The 17,124-nt window shown below is 42.0% G+C and overlaps 2 protein-coding genes across 4 annotated transcripts in view; one reads left to right on the plus strand and one right to left on the minus strand.

The window, feature by feature from the left end:
* Med19 (mediator complex subunit 19) lies at window positions 1-8,597 on the plus strand. Its single transcript, XM_046445713.2, has 5 exons — window positions 1-273; window positions 5,244-5,500; window positions 5,665-5,761; window positions 6,071-6,165; window positions 6,352-8,597. The coding sequence occupies exons 1-5, from the start codon at window positions 57-59 to the stop codon at window positions 6,418-6,420; spliced, it is 735 nt and encodes a 244-aa protein (XP_046301669.1). The 5' UTR covers window positions 1-56; the 3' UTR covers window positions 6,421-8,597.
* Window positions 8,521-17,124, minus strand: part of Zdhhc5 (zinc finger DHHC-type palmitoyltransferase 5) — a 26,178-nt gene continuing 17,574 nt past the window's right edge. For all 3 annotated transcript variants that reach the window (XM_046445718.2, XM_046445717.2, XM_046445719.2), the window contains 9 exons: window positions 16,718-16,875; window positions 15,295-15,467; window positions 15,035-15,137; window positions 14,096-14,187; window positions 13,321-13,453; window positions 12,748-12,871; window positions 11,593-11,705; window positions 10,266-11,125; window positions 8,521-9,846 (listed from right to left, as the gene is read on the minus strand). In XM_046445718.2, coding sequence (XP_046301674.1) covers window positions 9,681-9,846; window positions 10,266-11,125; window positions 11,593-11,705; window positions 12,748-12,871; window positions 13,321-13,453; window positions 14,096-14,187; window positions 15,035-15,137; window positions 15,295-15,467; window positions 16,718-16,875 — 1,922 coding nt within the window. In that variant the 3' untranslated portion in view covers window positions 8,521-9,680. The remainder of the gene's footprint in view (window positions 9,847-10,265; window positions 11,126-11,592; window positions 11,706-12,747; window positions 12,872-13,320; window positions 13,454-14,095; window positions 14,188-15,034; window positions 15,138-15,294; window positions 15,468-16,717; window positions 16,876-17,124) is intronic.

Genomic DNA, 17,124 nt, shown 5'->3' on the forward strand with positions numbered 1-17,124 from the left:
CCAATGAATATCACTAACGCCACAGACACCAAGGCAGCGCCGCGGCCGTGGGGACGATGGAGAATTTCACGGCGCTATTCGGAGCTCAAGCTGACCCACCACCGCCTCCAACTGCACTCGGCTTCGGACCAGGAAAACCTCCACCTCCACCTCCACCTCCTCCGGGCGGGGGACCCGGCACGGTCCCGCCTTCATCCGCGGCCACTGCCCCTTCGGGTGCAGACAAGTCAGCGGCTGGTTGTGGCCCCTTTTACCTAATGAGGGAACTGCCAGGTGAGTACTAGGCCTGGCCGAAGTCAGCCAATCAGATCATACATAGGAGGTAATGGGCGTGGCTATGTTTCTCTGCAGTGCGAAGTAACCTAGGCAACGCGTGGCCCGGATGTGCAGCTCAAAGTCGGAAAGGCTGTTAGGATTCACAAAGGAATGGCTTGAATTTATGGGATTGATTGGGGGCGAGTGGCCATGTATCTCTGCATTATTTTTCGTGCTAAAGCCAGGCTCTGTCACTGACTTGTGGCGGTCTAGGAAAAAAAAAGTTGGAACTTTAGAAGCCAGATTTAACTTCTCTGGGGACCTAAGGTTTTAGTTTATGTGGGACACAAATTTTGTTTGAAGCAAGTTGCCTGCCTTCCCAGAAGTTCAACAATCCATCTACTAAAAGAGGGTATTAGAACTGAACCAAATTCTTCCATTTCAAAAACTTATTTGGGGGGCTGGGATTGTGGCTCAGTGGTAGAGCACTCGCCTAGCATGGGCGAGACCCGGGTTCGATCCCCAGCACCACATAAAAATAAAGACATTATGTTGTGTCCATCTACACCTAAAAAATAAATATTTTTTAAAAAAAACTTATTTGGGGGACTGGGGATATGGCTAAGTGAGAGAGCACTTGCCTAGCATCCATAAGGTTCTAGATTCAAGTGACAGTACCACAAGAATACAAAAATTATTTTGTTAAGCACTATTTATCAAGCACTATTCTAAACACTGGAGATACAGTGTGAACAAGATTGATAAGATCCTTGCCTTTTTGAAGATTACATGTCAGCAAAAGAGGTGAAATATAAACATGTATCCTGTATCCATTCACTTTTCCTGAACTAGTGAACGGTAGCTTCTGACTGATTAACCCAATTTTTGTTGTTCATGGAGCTGTTTGGGTAATTAAAAATAAATGATCGGGCTGGGGATGTGGCTCAAGCGGTAGCGCGCTCGCCTGGCATAACAAGATAGTAATTAATAGTATGAGGAACAGACATAAATAATTGAGGGCAGAACTATTTTAGCTGAAATGACCATAGCATTCTCTCTGAGTAGATAGCGTTTGAGCTAAAATTGAGCATAGACAAAGATCCTGCTACTATGGACGGAAGGAGAGATACTTCTAGGTATACACAAAATTAGGTAAGCTAGTCCTCATGTAAGAAAATGCTTGGAATCTCTGAGGGACAGAAGACCCACTGGACGCCAGTGAAGTGAACAAGGGCAGGAGCAGTAAAGGGTGAAGAGGGAAAGCTGGGCAGAGGCCTTTAGAATGCATTTAGATTTTAAGTTATAAGAGAAGCCAACATGGGGTGACATGATCATTTATTTTATTTTATTTTTTATTTTTTTTAAAGAGAATTTCTTTAATGTTTATCTTTTTAGTTTTCAGCGGATACAACATCTTTGTATGTGGTGCTGAGGATCGAACCCGGGCCGCACGCATGCCAGGCGAGCGCGCTACCCCCTGAGCCACATCCCCAGCCTGATCATTTATTTTTAATTACCCAAACAGCTCCATGAACAACAAAAACTGGGTTAATCAGTCAGAAGCTACCGTTCAGTAGTTCAGGAAAAGTGAATGGATACATGTTAGAGGTAGAGCTGAAAAGAATGAAGAATCGCGTATAGAAGTGAAGCAAAGGGAGGAATTGATAATTTAAGATTTTGACTTGAGGAATGGGGTGGATGGTAGTCTGAGACTGGAATATGAAGAAAGAATAAGTTTTAGATGGTAGAAATCACAAGTTATTTTGGACATGTTAAGTCTCCAGGATGCCTTTCAGTTCATTCCAAGTCTTATTGCCATATCATGACTTGGGAGACACCCATATGTAATGCTGTTTAATACTTAGAATTGCCCTTTGAAGTATGCATTATTTATCTGCATTTCTAGTTTAAAAAACTGAAGTGTAAAGAAGTTTGACTAAAAAAAAAAAAAAGAAGTTTGACTATCAGCCCGATGCAGTGGCACATGCCTTTAATCCCAGCAGCTTGGAGGCTGAGACATGAGGATCATGAGTTCAAAGCCAGCCTCAGCAATGGTGGGGTGCTAAGCAACTCAGTGAGACCCTGTCTCTAAATAAAAATACAAAATAGGGCTGGGGATGTGACTTAGTAGTCGAGTGCCCCCAAGTTCAATCCCTGGTACAAAAAAAAAAAAGTTGACTATTCTTTGATTGGTAATTGGTGTCTACCAGTTTCTTTATTCTCTTGTCCCCCCTACCCTTTCTTTTTGTACTGGGGATGGAACCCATGAGTGAAAGAGAAGTGACCCATAAAATAGAGAAGCCATGGGTGATGTGGGCAATATTTGGAACTTTAAGGAAAAAAACATCAAACCTGCATAGAGTTGACTAAAAAAGTGATGGAAGAGCAAGATTTTGTTTTTGAGTGAGTCAGGGCCGGGGATAAAAATTTATAAATTATCTTCTTAGAACTAATAGTAAAAACAGAAAGTTGAACTCTTATTAAATAAGTTTAGAAAAAGTGAGTGCCTTCTCACCTTGAGCCTTAAGTAAAACCATCTGGAAGGAGGAGAGCTGTCAGGGCAAAAAATCAGGAGACAGTAATGGCAGGAGGTAGTGCCCAGAGTTAGAGGACGTTTACCATGACACTAAGTCTCTTGCCATTATAATTAGACCATTCTTCTGAGATTTTTGGCAATAACAAGAAGGAAAAGTATGGAGTAAGACCCAAACACATAGAGTAAAAGCACCTTGTTCATTTAATATTTATTGAGTAGTTAACGTGTGCACCATGCTGGGCATTAGCAATGCATGAATAAACAAGACACTTTCTGTCTTCAGGGGGCTCATAGTCAGTCAGAACCTGAGTTTCCCCCAAGTGAATGATTATAAACAAGCCACTTGTCATTTGTATCCATGTGACCATCATAATTACAGATGAAGTTATAGGTTAGATGTTTCTGCCCTTGCTACTCAGTCTTCATCAAGTTCTAGTAAGTTTATATTCTTTGAAAAAAATCAGCAATATAGTATTTATATTGATAATGCCTTCCATGTATTTTTAAACTTTTCAATGTTTTCATTTGAGGGACTGTGGTATGGAAGACAGTCAGAATTAGGATTCTAGTTGTCCACTTGTAACCAAACATTACTGTCAGCCAGGCGCGGTGGCACACACCTGTAATCCCTGTGGCTCAGAAGGCTGAGGCAGGAGGATCACAAGTTAGAAGCCACCTTCAGTAACTTAGCAAGGCACTTAGCAACTCAGCGAAACCCTGTCTCTAAAATACAGAAACAGGCTAGGGATGTGGCCCAGTGGTTAATACCAGTGGATTCAATCCCAGAACCGAAAAAAAAAAAAAAAAAATTCTGTCTTCTAAGTGAAATATTAATACTTGGCATGAGGAAGAATAAAGATACTGGTAACAGTAACATCTTTACAAGTAGAGATGTGCACAGTGATGTATGCTTGTAATCCCAGCAACACAGGAGCTGAAGCAGAATCACAAGTTTGAGGCCCGCCTCAGCAATTTAGTGAGACCCTGTCTCAAATAAAAAGGAGTGGAGGTGCAGCTCAGTGGTAAAGCACCCCTGGATTCAATCTTTAATTGAATCTTTAATTTAACCTGTAATTTACTTTTGTTTCTTGCTTTATAAACCAGTTTAAATTTTTGTAATTCTCATTTAGGATTCCTTATCTAGGTTAAAAAAGAAAACAAAACAAAACAAAAGAGTAGAAATGTTAGGTACTCATAACTAGGGGGAAAAATATTTTTTTTAATTTTCTTTTTTTCTTTTAGTTGTAGTTGAACACAACACCTTTATTTCATTTATTTGTTTGTTTATGTGGTGCTGAGGATTGAACCCAGCGCCTCAAACATGCTAGGTGAGCACTCTACCACTGAGCCACAACCCCAGCCACAAAATCTTTTTTTTTTTTTTAATGTGAAGGCGATTCATATTTTTTGCTATTAAAAAAAAAAACTGGATGTGGTGGCAGTGGTTCAGGAGGCAGAGGTAGACGGCTCACAAGTTTGAGGTCAGCCTCAGCATTAGTGAGGCCCTCAGCAACTTAGCAAGGCCTGTCCCAAAATAAAAATAAAGGACTGGGTGTATAATTTAGTGAGTTGCTTAGGGCCTCACTAAGTTGCTGAGGCTGGCTTTGAACTCGTGGTCCTCTTGCCTCAGCCTCCCAAGCTGCTAGGGTTACAGGCCTGCACCACTGCACCTGGGTCTCACTGGTAAATTTTATGAAAAGCACTTATAAAAACATAAGTGTCATGTGAATTATTGTTCAGATTAGTTCAAGGAGTGTCTCCTTCATTGGGCTAGAGCAATATGCCCTGCTTAGATTTTTACCCTTTTTTCACTTCTACTCCTACCATTCTGTACTATTATTATTTGTGTGTGTTGGGGAGGGGCAGGTACTGGTGATTAAATTCTGCACACTACCACTGAAATATATCCCCATTCCTTCTTATTTTTTGAGACAAGTCTAAGTTACTGAGGCTATCCTCAAACTTGATACTTTTGTCTCCACTTCCCAAGTAGCCAGGATTACAAGCATACACCACTATGCCCAACTATGTCTTTAGTGCTTATTATATATTATAGATTGACTGCCCCTTATTCAGAATGCTTGGGACCAGAAGTGTCTCAGATTTCATAGGTTTTCAGATTTTGGAATGTCTAGATTTTATCAGTTGAGCTCTGTAACCCAAAAATCTGAAATTGAAATGCTTCAAAATCTGAAACAAAAAGTCTTATGATAGAGTTCAAAAAGTTTCCAATTTCCCAGCCATTTCAGATTTCAGGTTTTTGGACTCAGGGTGGTCAACCTGTAATTTACTTTTGCTTTGTTTCTGGCTTTATAAATCAGTTTAAATTTTTGTAATTCTCATTTAGGATTCCTTATCTAGGTTAAAATATAATCCTTCGATTTCCCTCTAGGTCAATGACAAAAAAAATCTGTTTTTATTACTAATCTTTTATTATTCTGTTGTCGTCTAGGTAGTACAGAGCTGACAGGCAGCACCAATCTGATCACACATTACAACTTGGAACATGACTATAATAAATTCTGTGGAAAGAAGGTGAAGGAGAAGCTAAGTAATTTCCTGCCTGACTTGCCAGGGATGATTGATCTGCCTGGTTCCCATGATAACAGCAGCCTCCGTTCCCTCATTGAGAAGCCACCTATTCTTGGTGGCTCTTTTAATCCTATCACAGGGACCATGCTCTCTGGCTTCCGCCTCCATACTGGTCCGGTGAGTCCTCTCTTGGGGAGGAGAAAGGCAAATGATGATGAGACCTAAGAGGCATGGAGGTGGCTTTTTGTTCAAGTCTGTTCCTTCATAATTTACTAAGCGAACAGATGATGGGAGCAGGGCATTTCCTCTTAGTCATCTGGCCCTTCCTTTGGTTCTTTCAGTTGCCCGAGCAGTGTCGTCTGATGCACATTCAGCCTCCCAAGAAGAAGAATAAACACAAACACAAACAGAGCCGTACCCAGGATCCTGTCCCCCCAGGTAAGAAGCAATTCTGTTCAAAAGCAAGAAAATGTGACCTTCTCAATCTGGTTTGGCCTTCCAGTTAATACCAGTTAGTTCCCTACAAGAGTGTGGACTCTTAATTCTCCTGAAGATGATGACTGATATTCTGGGGTCTCTTGGGCAAGCATTGACTTGGGAGAGGGTCTTTAGCAGCACTTTGTTCTTCCTGGCCATTTAGAAAAAAGCATTTGCCCCTGACTTGAGGTTTTGCTGTAGCCTTCAGAGTTCATAGCAGTAGAGGATTTTGAGCTCTAGAGGTGATAAGCATCTAATGTCACCTTACAGAAACACCTTCTGATTCGGATCACAAGAAGAAGAAAAAGAAAAAAGAAGAGGATCCTGATAGGAAAAGGAAGAAGAAAGAAAAGAAGAAAAAGAAGGTAGGGTGGAGGCCTGTTGCTACAGCCCAATGAGTTTCCTTATATTTCACCCTGTCCTAAAGATTTTATCCTTTGCTTGAAGTTGACCTAAGATTTAAAACGCAAGACGTTTTTTTCTTACATAGCACTGGTCAAGGCCAAGCTAGTTCCTAAATGTTTTTACCCCTTCTTCTTTGTCTCCCTCAGAACCGACATAGTCCAGACCATCCAGGTATGGGCAGCTCCCAGGCCAGCAGCAGCAGCAGCCTCCGTTAACAGAATCACTGGACTCTGGCTTTTCCTGCAGTACTGAATCTGCTAACAAAAGCTATCTTCCAGGCTCTTGGGATGCTGCTTTGAGAGCATCCAGCAGTGTGGACAGAGACCAGCTCCTGCTGTACTTTATTAAGAGTAATACATTAGAAGAGAGAAGGGCATGTAAGGCTCAGCCCTGTTGGCTTTCTCATGGACATCTCTTCCTCTCCCAGGAAGCTATTTCTTTTCTCTCTTGTGCAATTTGTCTGATTTCAGGACTTGGTTTGTTAGGATTTTTCGTAAAAAAAAAAAAAAAAAAATTTTTTTTTTTTTTGCATTTATCAAACTGACTGAAATGTGGCTGCCTATTAAGAGGTAAGTGCCTTTCTGTGAAAGTGAGGGTTTAAAAAGCATTGCTAAGATCAGAAGGGACTTGAGTCTTGTCATTACATGATCTCGTTAGCAGAGAAACAATGAAAATGAAACAAGGAACATGGTCCCCAGTGGAAAAAAGTGAGGCAGTGCTTGCTAATACTTTTCCATAGCAAACACATAACAGGATAAACCAAGTGCTTGGATAAATCTTCATGCTCCATCTGAACAGTTGAACCAATTAGGGGTCAACAGTGTGCTCCAGGTCTATTTTATTTTGAAACAAATTAGCCAACTAAAAAGGCATCCATAATCACCAGTGTATTTCAGCAAGATTGGTTTTTAGTCAGAAGCCTATGATTTTTTTGAAATGAACTCTGGGAGGAAAGGCAAATGCTTCTGTTTTTTGTTTTTTTTTTTTATATTTACTTTTTAGTTATAGGTGGACACAATATTTTATTTTTATGTACTGCTGAGAATCGAACCCAGTGCCTCACGCATACAAGGGGAGTGCTCTACCTCTGATCTACAACCTCAGCCCACTTCTAGTCTTTTTTAAAAAATCATTTCACCTGCTTCTTTCCTTAGTTAGGAATTGGAATTATTTGGCTGCTTTGAAAATACTTCCAAGTTTCTAATATAGCAACAATAAAGGCAGCCTAAAATAGCCATCAGGTTGTAAAATAGCCAGGCACAGTGACCATGCCTGGAATCCCAGCTACTTAGAAGGCAGGAGGATCACAATTTTGAGGCCAGCCTGGGCAATTCAGTGAGACCCTGTAAAAATGGTTGGGGATGTACCTCAGTGGTAGAATACTTGCATAAGATACGAGAGGCCCTGGTTCAATCCCTAGTGCCTCAAAAAGGGAGGGGGGGTTGGTTTTGGTTTTCTTTTGGGGATGGGGGTGGGCACTAGGGATTGAACCCAGGAGCACATTACCACTGAGTCATATCCCCAGCTCCACCCCTTTTAAAATATTTTTTTATTGTATTTAGTCACAATACCTTTATTTTATTTATTTTTATGTGGTGCTGAAGCTTGAACCCAGTGCCTCACACGTGCTAGGCGAGCACTCTACTGCTGAGCCACAACCCAGTCCCCCTTTTTGAGACAGGGTCTTACTAAATTGCTGTGGCTGGCCTTGAACTTGTGATCCTCCAGCCTCCAGAGTTGGGAGGATAACAGTGTGCAGCACTGACCTGAAGTAATGTCTGATAAAACAGTTGAAATCAGTTGCTATGAACCAGATCTCCGAGTAGAAAACCACTCATTCAATTCCCTTCAGGAAAGAGTTGATGCTACAGAGAGTGAAAATAGGGTTCTGGCCTGTTTCTTGAAATCTAGTGTCTGAAGATGATTATTTAAAATTAGGGCACCATCCTTTGCTTTTGACAAATAGAAGACAATATGTGTTAATTGGTTGACCTGCCACCCATATCCAGTCAGCCTGCTTTTAACAGGCATTCATACTGTCTTACATTTGGCTGTATCCAAAAGGAACCTTATTTTCAGAGACAAACAACAACTGTGACAAGAGTTCCCTAAGCTTTGAAATGACAAGAAGTTTTGGTGGTTGCAAAGTTTCACCCAAATAAAAACAGGAGCTGCTGTTACACATAAATTTCTTTATGTCCAGCTTAAAGATGGCTGAGACCAGAGAAGCAGATGAGGTTTTCTTTGTGATGACTTTCCACCAGAGATCATTCACCCTACTTTAACCAGACAAAACACAAGTCAGTGGGAGCTGGTTAGATCAGGATTTCTTTTTATTCCTTGTTGGTTTAAAATGGCTAATCAGAATAAAAAATAAAAGGTCCTCTGTGTAGAGGTTGGGGTCTTCCCTATTTAGAGGTCAGAACCCAGGTATCCCCTCTACCCAGCACCATACTTAGATGGGCTGAGGGGTAACCCCTGAGGGATACTCGGAGGGGCCTAGGCCTGCCACTCCTTTGCTCTATCCCATTTTTGGCATGTGATGAAAAATATTGCTTTTTTTCTTTCCTGGCCTTTCTTTGATTTTTAAATCACGTTAACCATGTAAGCTAGGGGGAAGTTATGAGGGGCTCACTGAAGAAGCCACTCTAATCCCTCTCCCCCAAGAAGGGGGATTATCCAGTATTATTTTTTGAGCTAGGTCAAGTTCTCTTCCTGATCCTCCACCATCACCACCATCACCACCACCAGTGTCATGGAGCTCTGACCCCTTTCCTGGGGAAATTAAATGCCAATGAACATTGAAAGCTAGCTCTCTCCAAGTCTGTTCTGACCAAGATCCCAGACTCACCTCTCCCCAGGTTTCTTTCCTAATCAGCACCAACAGGGGGTGCTATTTCCTTAGTTGGTAACTGGGACAAGAGGGAACCATGGGAAAAAAGGAAGACCTCGATGTCTCTTTTCCTGCTGGTCTGAGGAAAGGGGAAAAGTAGAATCCCCCCTCCTTTGTGTATCCCTCCCTCATTTTCCCATCCCAGGATAGATATATAATTTCTTTGATATTTATAATATATATATATATATATATATATATATATGTACACACACACCTGGTAACGCAGAAGAGGAAAAAAATAGAATCCGTAACAATAATAAAAAAAATTATTTCTGGTTTTAAAAATGATCTGGTTCCCTCCAGGGCGAGCAATTGCACAATTGTCCACTGAGTCTGGTCCAGGGATTAAGGAAGGGAAGGTCTTAGAAGGTAAAAGGGGATTGCTACCCCAGTCTCAGGGCCCCAACTCTCCAACTCCCCAACCCCACTGCATTTTATAAAACACACCTCATCTCCTTGGAATCAGTGGTTTAAAAAATGTCCATGCAGGGGAGGAGAGCCCCTTGAGGGAAGGAAGGTGGCCACCTGGGGCCCTTTGGTGTAGGCGCAGAGGCGGGGGGGAGGAGAGTTGCCGAAGGCTCACACCGAAATCTCATAAGTGGTACCACCCACCCCTGACACCTTCTTGACTCCTCCCCTTGTGGGGCTACTGAGAGGTGGCTGGCCTGGGCCAGAAGAGGATGAGCCTATGTTCTTGGGCTGCCCATTGGATTTGCTGTAGGCGGTCTTGAGCTGTACTTCATCTCTGGAAGGAAAGAAAAAGCAGTTGTCAGGAAGTGGGGCATAAAATACAGGTAAGGTAAACAGTTTAAAATTTGGTTAAGAGGAAAACAAATGCACTTTTCTCTATGTATTTTTGTTATTCAAATAATCTCTCATTTTATTGCCATGTTTAAAATAGGCTGCTTCCCTATATCCCCTATTCACTCTAATAGCAGCTATCTTACATACTGACACTCAGAATTTATAAAACAACATTAGTATTAATCTTCAGTTTCTTAGGGAGGAATTACCCAAAGGCAGCTGGAATGAATAAAAATGAGGAGCTATCAGGGATGCCCTTGGGTACACATATTAGAATGCACCGGCAAAGCCCTGATACCTTATGCATGGTGCTATGCTAATTTTAAGTTGGCTGAGGTTCAGGGTGGTATAAATACTTACTTGGGTGTCAGTAATGGCTGCAAGGCCACTTCCTCTGTCTCAGAGACACCAGGTGGGGCTTTTTGGCTGCTGTAAGACATGGATCGGCCCAGATATGGGGCAGTTGGGCCTGGTTCAGGGGATCCTAACCCCCGGCCCCTTAGCCCATCTGGTTTGCCAAAACGGGGGACTGCTGGGCGTGCCAGTGGAGTCTTGCCTAAAGGTGATCTCTTTGAATCATCTGAGGATGAACTAGTACGAGGAGCATGGCCTGAGCCTGGTGTTGACTGAATGCCTGAGTCCCCCAGGCCTGGTTCTTCCTCATGGCCTGGTAGTGGGGGTGACTGGCGCAGCAGCTTCTCTCGTTCCTGGAGGGAGGCCACAATATGGCGTGACAGATTGTCATAACGGACTGGTGAGGGCTCTCGGTGTGTTGGGCCGGTTGGCACCAAACGTGGGTGCCTCTCGGCTTCCCGTTGCTGGGCCAGCCGGGCTGACAGGAAGGGAGAGGTGTAGCCTAAAGGCGGGTCTGGCTCAGGCCCTGCCTGCACTGACTCGAAATCAGGACTGTCTGAAGGAGTGAGTAGGCTGTCATAAGATAGGCTTCCATTGCGTGTCTGGTTGGCCAGGCTCTTGTAGGAGGTGGAGGTGGTGCCTTCTGAACGAATGGACTGCAACTGGCCCAGCTCAAAACCTGTGCCCTGGGCTGACTTGAGGCTGGAGGAGCGCGAACCACTGGATAGGGGATCGAAGTGAAAGCTTTTGCCAAAGGTGGGAGAACGGAAACTCTCTGGTTCCAAGCTGGGCTCTGAACGATAGCTGGGATGGCGACTGCTTTCTGCAATTGAGTTTGGCTCCTTTAAGCTGTCCCCACGACTTAACTAAGGAAGAAAGTAAAACAAACTTAGTGCTCCTCTGTGACTAACACTAGATCCCAGAGCCAAAAGAGTCAAGAATGGAATTATATGCCAGTAGTATGCTTAGAACTTCTACATGCATTATTTGGTTTAACTCCTTAACTCAGATATATGAACTGGAATAAATAATCTCCCATTTTAAGACGCAAAAAATGAGGCTTGGAGAAGGTATAAGTAAGTAACTTGCTTATGATGGCAGAATTAGGTTTTGGAATCAGATCTGACCACTATAATCGATGCTATATGATAACACGTAGCTCCTTCTTTGATAAAGGACACACTATCAAGGAGGCCAACAATTCATAAAATATCTTCCATTTCTTCTCTTCCCATCTGCCTTTTCCTTCTCACCAGCTTGTTTTTTCCCTCAAAGAGTTGGTGTATATTACAACCCCACTTCTAGAGTACCCCACTTCTAGAGTACACAGTACCTTGGCGCTGGAGGAATGAGGCATGGCGGCTGATGTGCTGCTGCTACTGTAACCTGGCCGATACTTGTACATGGTAGGTGTTGGGGGGCTATCTTTGCCCAAGAGGCTGCTATCTGCAGGTAGAAAAGCCCAGGAAAAACACTTATAAGCTATTCTCTTAATATTCCTAGGGTTCCTTAAAATATGGAGGAAGGAGAAAATAAGAACAGACAGATATACCCAGCAAAAGAAAAAGTCTAAGGAACATAATTTTGCTGAAATCAAGAGTAAGTACTCGCTGGAGCCAGGTATTATGGCTCATGCTACTCAGGATGAGCCATAATACCTGGATTGCAAGTTCAAGGGTAGCCTCAGCAACTTATGCCCTAAGCAACTTAGCAAGACCTTGTCTCAAAATAAAAAATTTAGGGAGGCTGAGACAGGAGGATCTTGTGTTCAAAGGCAGCCTCAGCAATGATGAGGTGCTAAGCAACTCAGTGAGACCCTGTCTCTAAATAAAAAATACAAAATAGGGCTGGGGGATGGGCTCAGTGGTCGAGTGCCCCTGAGTTCAATCCCAGGTACAAAATAAATAAATAAATAATTTAAAAATGGGTTGGGAGCATAGCACAGTGGTAAAGCACCCCTAGGTTCAACCCTAGTAACACACATACACACACACACACACACACACACACAGACTTGTTGGGTATGGAGGTACACACCTGTACAATCCTACTGAGGGAGGCTGAGGCAGGAGAATTTCAAAGTCAAGGCCAACCAAAGCTAGATCCTGTCTCAAAATTTTTAAGAAGGACTAGGAATATAGTTCAGTGTATAATACCCACTAGGTTCAACCCAGTACTGGGGGGAAAAAAAAAAAGTCTAGAACTCAAGGTGGGTGAATATACCAAACAGGTCCTAGGAAACACAATGATCTGTCTAGAAGTTGACATTTCCCCCACAAAAATCCAGTTCACTGCCAATTTGCTAAATGGCATCCTTCCTCTTCCAGCTATTCAAAGAAAGCTGCACTATTACTATTGCCTGTTGGGTGTTCTTAGTCACAACACAAGTAGAATCTCCCAGCCTTTACTTGTTTTCTTTGTGTCTTACAGAAGTAACCTCATACTAGTCTTCTAGTTCTAGGATCTCATAGATCAAGGCAGCACTTACCCTCATTAGTAGCTAGGCTGAGGTGTGTTCGCAGCCCTGTGTAACGGCTCAGGTCCGGCTTAGGAGGAGGTGGAGGTTCTGCATCTGCAGACTGACTCTCTGTTATCTCCAGGCTACCCTTAGACTAGAAAATTATGGTAGGTAAAATCAGATTTGAAGAACTGGTCATTTGGTTAACTCAAAGTATTAAATTTGCATAAGAGGTACTGGAAAGTCAATTATATGTTTCTATGGGAATGAAAGACAAAGCATAAGAGTCAGTTTGGGGACAGTTTTGGACAAAGTGTTCAACAAGAACTTAATTCTGTCATGTATTTGTTCATTTCAACCAACAATTGCTTGCTGAGCTTCTACCATCTGCAAGCTGTGAAATCCTATGAAGACAGGGAAATGAACAAGTTCAATTTCTATTGTCACAAAGTCCAATGAAGAAAAGATTTGTATCTAAGTGATTTTAACACAAATCAGTAAGTGATTCTAAAAGGAAGATGTAAACCAAAAGCAAGTTCCCATCTCTTTGCCATGAGAGAGATTTCCCCAAGTTACCTAGTTTTACTTCCAAAAACTCCTCACCTTAGTTCTCCTCAGCTCTCCCTGGATGCCATTGTCCATGATCTTCACAGTTATCTGCCCATCTGACACTTCCGGCCGAAGAAAAGGAGGTCTGATAACAATGGTCTTTTCTTTCTTTGGTCTCCCCAAATACCTAAGTGTAAAAAGAGAGAAGGCTTTCATTTACTCATTTAAAAATATCTACTGGGGGCTGGGGTTGTGGCTCAGTGGTAGAGTGCTCGCCTAGCACATGCGAGGTACTGGGTTTAATCCTCAGCACCACATAAAAATAAATAAATGTATTATGTCCAACTTAAAAAAAAATCTACTGATTGCCTATTGTGTGTGATGTATTTACAAGAAACATTCCTGGACTGGGATGTAGTTCAGTGAATAGACTACATGGCTCTAGGTCCAATCCCCCCAGAACCCACCGCCCCAACAAAAAAAAAAGTTCCTAGCAGGTCAGAGAAAAGTTAGCCCTAAATCCATTTATTAAATTCCATAACACAGCAAGACTTAAAAGACTAGGACTTTATGAGCAGGGACCCAGCTCGTGGTACTCTGGTCAAAATCTTATTCATCCTGAAGCCTCAAAGGAATTTACCTCAAGCATATCAACTGAACTCAGAGTCCATGTAAGAATGGGTATGTCTGTCTCTTGCAGTGATGTCCCTTTTTAACACAGAAAACCCTTCTTAAAAGGCCATCTCCCACCAGACTTTCCCCATACCAGATTAAGCCCAAAGGAGACAAAAGTCTGAGAGTTAACTTTAGTCAAAACGGTTAGGAATACCTGGGTGCTGGAGAACTGCAGAGTACACGGCTGACATTGTTACAACAGCCATTGGTGAAGGGGTTCACACCTCCCCGGAATTTACCCGTAACCTAGACAGAGGAAAAAAGGACCCAATCAGTCAATTATAGAACCTTGATCCCAAAGGCCAAAACAAACTGACAGAAAATTATTAGGCACCCATTATCTGGGATATACAAAAATGACTAAAACACAAATCTACCATCAAGAAGCTTACACTTTTGATGGTTCAAATCCTAGGTCTATGTCATGATAGCTGCCTATCAGTTTACGTATGTAAAATGGGGTAAGTAGCTTTCTGAATACTGAACAATAAAATAATTCACCGATGCTCAAGTACTTTAATAAAATGGCACAGTATCTGCACATAATCCCTGCATATCTCATATGTTCTAAATCATCTCTTGATTACTTTTCTAATACACTGTAAATATTGTGTCAATAGTTATTGCATTATTTAGGGAATAATGTCAAAAAAAGTCTATATTTAGTGCGCAGACATTTTTTCCCCCAATTATATTCCATCTGGGGTTAGTTGAATTCACAGATACAGAACCCACAGATATAGAGAACAGACTATCTAAGAGTAAGCACTTATAATTAGCTACTTTTATATGCCCAATTTTTTTTTCCATTAAGCAGCACTATACACTACTCAAGGGCTGGCCCAACTCTTTTATTGTTTTTTATAAACTCAGAGCCTAAATTGTGTAGTACACAAATGTGAACTAAGAAATGGCCTCTGTTCTCATGCTCATTAAGAAAACAGCCCTACCTTACCTCCTACCACTAATCTCTGAAATTATAATAAAATGTAACCATTAAGCCTCAACTTGTAGAAATATTATGCTATACTCTCATCAGAGGGCTTAAGACATGCCCTGCTCTTTAGGGATTTTCTGTCACTTTTCCCTATACCTGTTCATTGGTTGTGCGTCCCCTAGCCACCAGCACCACATGAAATCCTGTGAGTCCAGCGACCGGGATGAAGAATAAGCCAGCCACACACATCACTGCCATTCTGTTGCCAAACAGTCAAGGAAAACAGCAATGTGATCTTGCCTTCCTTAACCACCCGACTGTAGTTATTTTCCCTTTGACTGTCACTACCACAGGATTCTACTTTTCTCATTCCTCCCTATGCCAGAGTTCCACAACCCAAAGTTCTTGAAGGATACGTGACAGCCGTGTGGACCCCTGAGAGTTCCTTTATGTGGTAAAGGACATAAAGGAGGCCAAAGCCAAACACCCCCATTATGTGTGCTGTCAGGGAAAGGAGGAAGAGGAAGAAATAACGGTAGTTCCGGCGACCAATACAGTTGTTCACCCAGGGGCAGTGATGATCAAATTCCTAGAGGCAAAAACAGACACTGAGAGGCATCCTTGGACCACAGGACTAGATCACTTCTGTCAGAAGAGGCACAAAAGGCAGAACTTGAGTTTTACTTTTAGTAATTTATGATCATGTTCACCATTTATTTGCAAAATTAAAAAAAGGCTCAAGCAATTTCTCTTGCTCTATATTATCTGTAAGAGAGACCGTTTGGAGTTTGGTCAAAGGCAAAGGCCAAGCCAGGTGTTACTGTGCAATCCCAACAATTTGGGAGGCTGAGGCAGGAGGATTTCAAATTCAAGGCCAGCCTGGGAGCAGCAAGACCTTGTCTCAAATAACAGATAAAAAGGGCTAGGATGTGGTTCAGTGGTAAAATGTCCCTGGACTCAATTTCCTAACACCAAAAAAAAAAAAAAAAGCCAAAAGTTTATCCAATGTGACCAAGGAACTTCCCAAAAAGGATAAACATCAAGGCCTTTGCAAAACATTTAAGATTCATAAGAGGGCTGGGGATGTGGCTCAATCAGTAGCACGCTTGCCTGGCATTCATGCAGCCCGGGTTCAATCCTCAGCACCACATACAAACAAAGATGTTGTGTCCACCGAAAAAAGTAAAAAATAAATACTAAATTAAAAAAAAAAAATAAGATTCATAAGAGACTTTGGAAAGAAAATATGGCAGGTAAATTCTTACAGTAAATAATAAGGAATTGGAAACAAGAGATAAAAAGATAAGGGACAAGGGAGGACAGCTGGGAGGAAAAATCTAACAAAAATTGGAATGCAAGCCAGGCATAGTGGTGCATACCTATAATCCCAGCAATTTGGGAGACTAATGGAGTAGAATCACAAAGGTCAGACTGGGCAATTAAGCGAAACCCTGTCTCAAAGAATAAAGGCTGAGATGTAGCTCAGTGGTTCAATCCCTTGTCTCCCAAATACAAAATTTAATGCAATGACATGATTTTATGGAAGCAAAAAATAACACAAAGCCAGGACAAAGATGAGCCAAGGGATGGAAAGCTGGAGCTATGAATCTTATGTTGAAAAAAAATTATATTCAACCAGGATAAAGCTTCCCTCCTGAAATGACAAGAGTACTCCTGTTCTGTTTCTCACGTACTTACTTCATTGCTAACGCCTTTTAACAGAGCTAGACAGAGAGCCAAAGCAAAATTATACTTCATCTAAGGCCAAGAATCTATTCTGTGGTTAGGATGAAAACAACTTAGGCTAAGCACTAAGTCTTACTCCACCTAGACTCTTACCTCCACACAGTTGTCACAGACACTGCAGTGGGAACATCGAGGAGGACGGTAGAAGCGGCAAGTGGCACACCATTTCATGCGCACCTGGATGCCCTTGATCTCCACTGTTTTGTAAAGGGGAGCTCGGAAATCATCTTCCTTGTCCTCATCCTCTTCAGCTATAGAGAGGAAAAAAATCAATTATAAAACAACTATGCCAAAACTATAGTAAGCACTAGGGTTTAAAATATGGCTTATACTTTTGAGGAATTCATAGTCTAATGCATGAGACTAGGAACTAGGAACTTAATAGAGTTTGATTAATAGTTCAATATCTACAAGTACACGATTGAATGACAGTGATTCAAGAAAGGTAACATTAACTTTTTTCCCACATACAAATCCCCTGCCCTAAATGTTTTCCCCTA

This window comes from Marmota monax, unplaced genomic scaffold, assembly GCF_021218885.2.
Source record: "Marmota monax isolate L192 unplaced genomic scaffold, Marmota_monax_Labrador192_F-V1.1 WCK01_AAM20220418_F8-fsc00038, whole genome shotgun sequence".
Classification (NCBI taxonomy): domain Eukaryota; kingdom Metazoa; phylum Chordata; class Mammalia; order Rodentia; family Sciuridae; genus Marmota; species Marmota monax.

Bases quoted from the DNA above. Each gene is read 5' to 3' on its own strand.
- Med19 (XM_046445713.2), top strand. From the start codon at position 57: ATGGAGAATTTCACGGCGCTATTCGGAGCTCAAGCTGACCCACCACCG. The intron at 5,501-5,664 runs GTGAGTCCTCTC...TGGTTCTTTCAG, and splicing joins TCCGCCTCCATACTGGTCCG to TTGCCCGAGCAGTGTCGTCT. The intron at 5,762-6,070 runs GTAAGAAGCAAT...GTCACCTTACAG, and splicing joins CCAGGATCCTGTCCCCCCAG to AAACACCTTCTGATTCGGAT.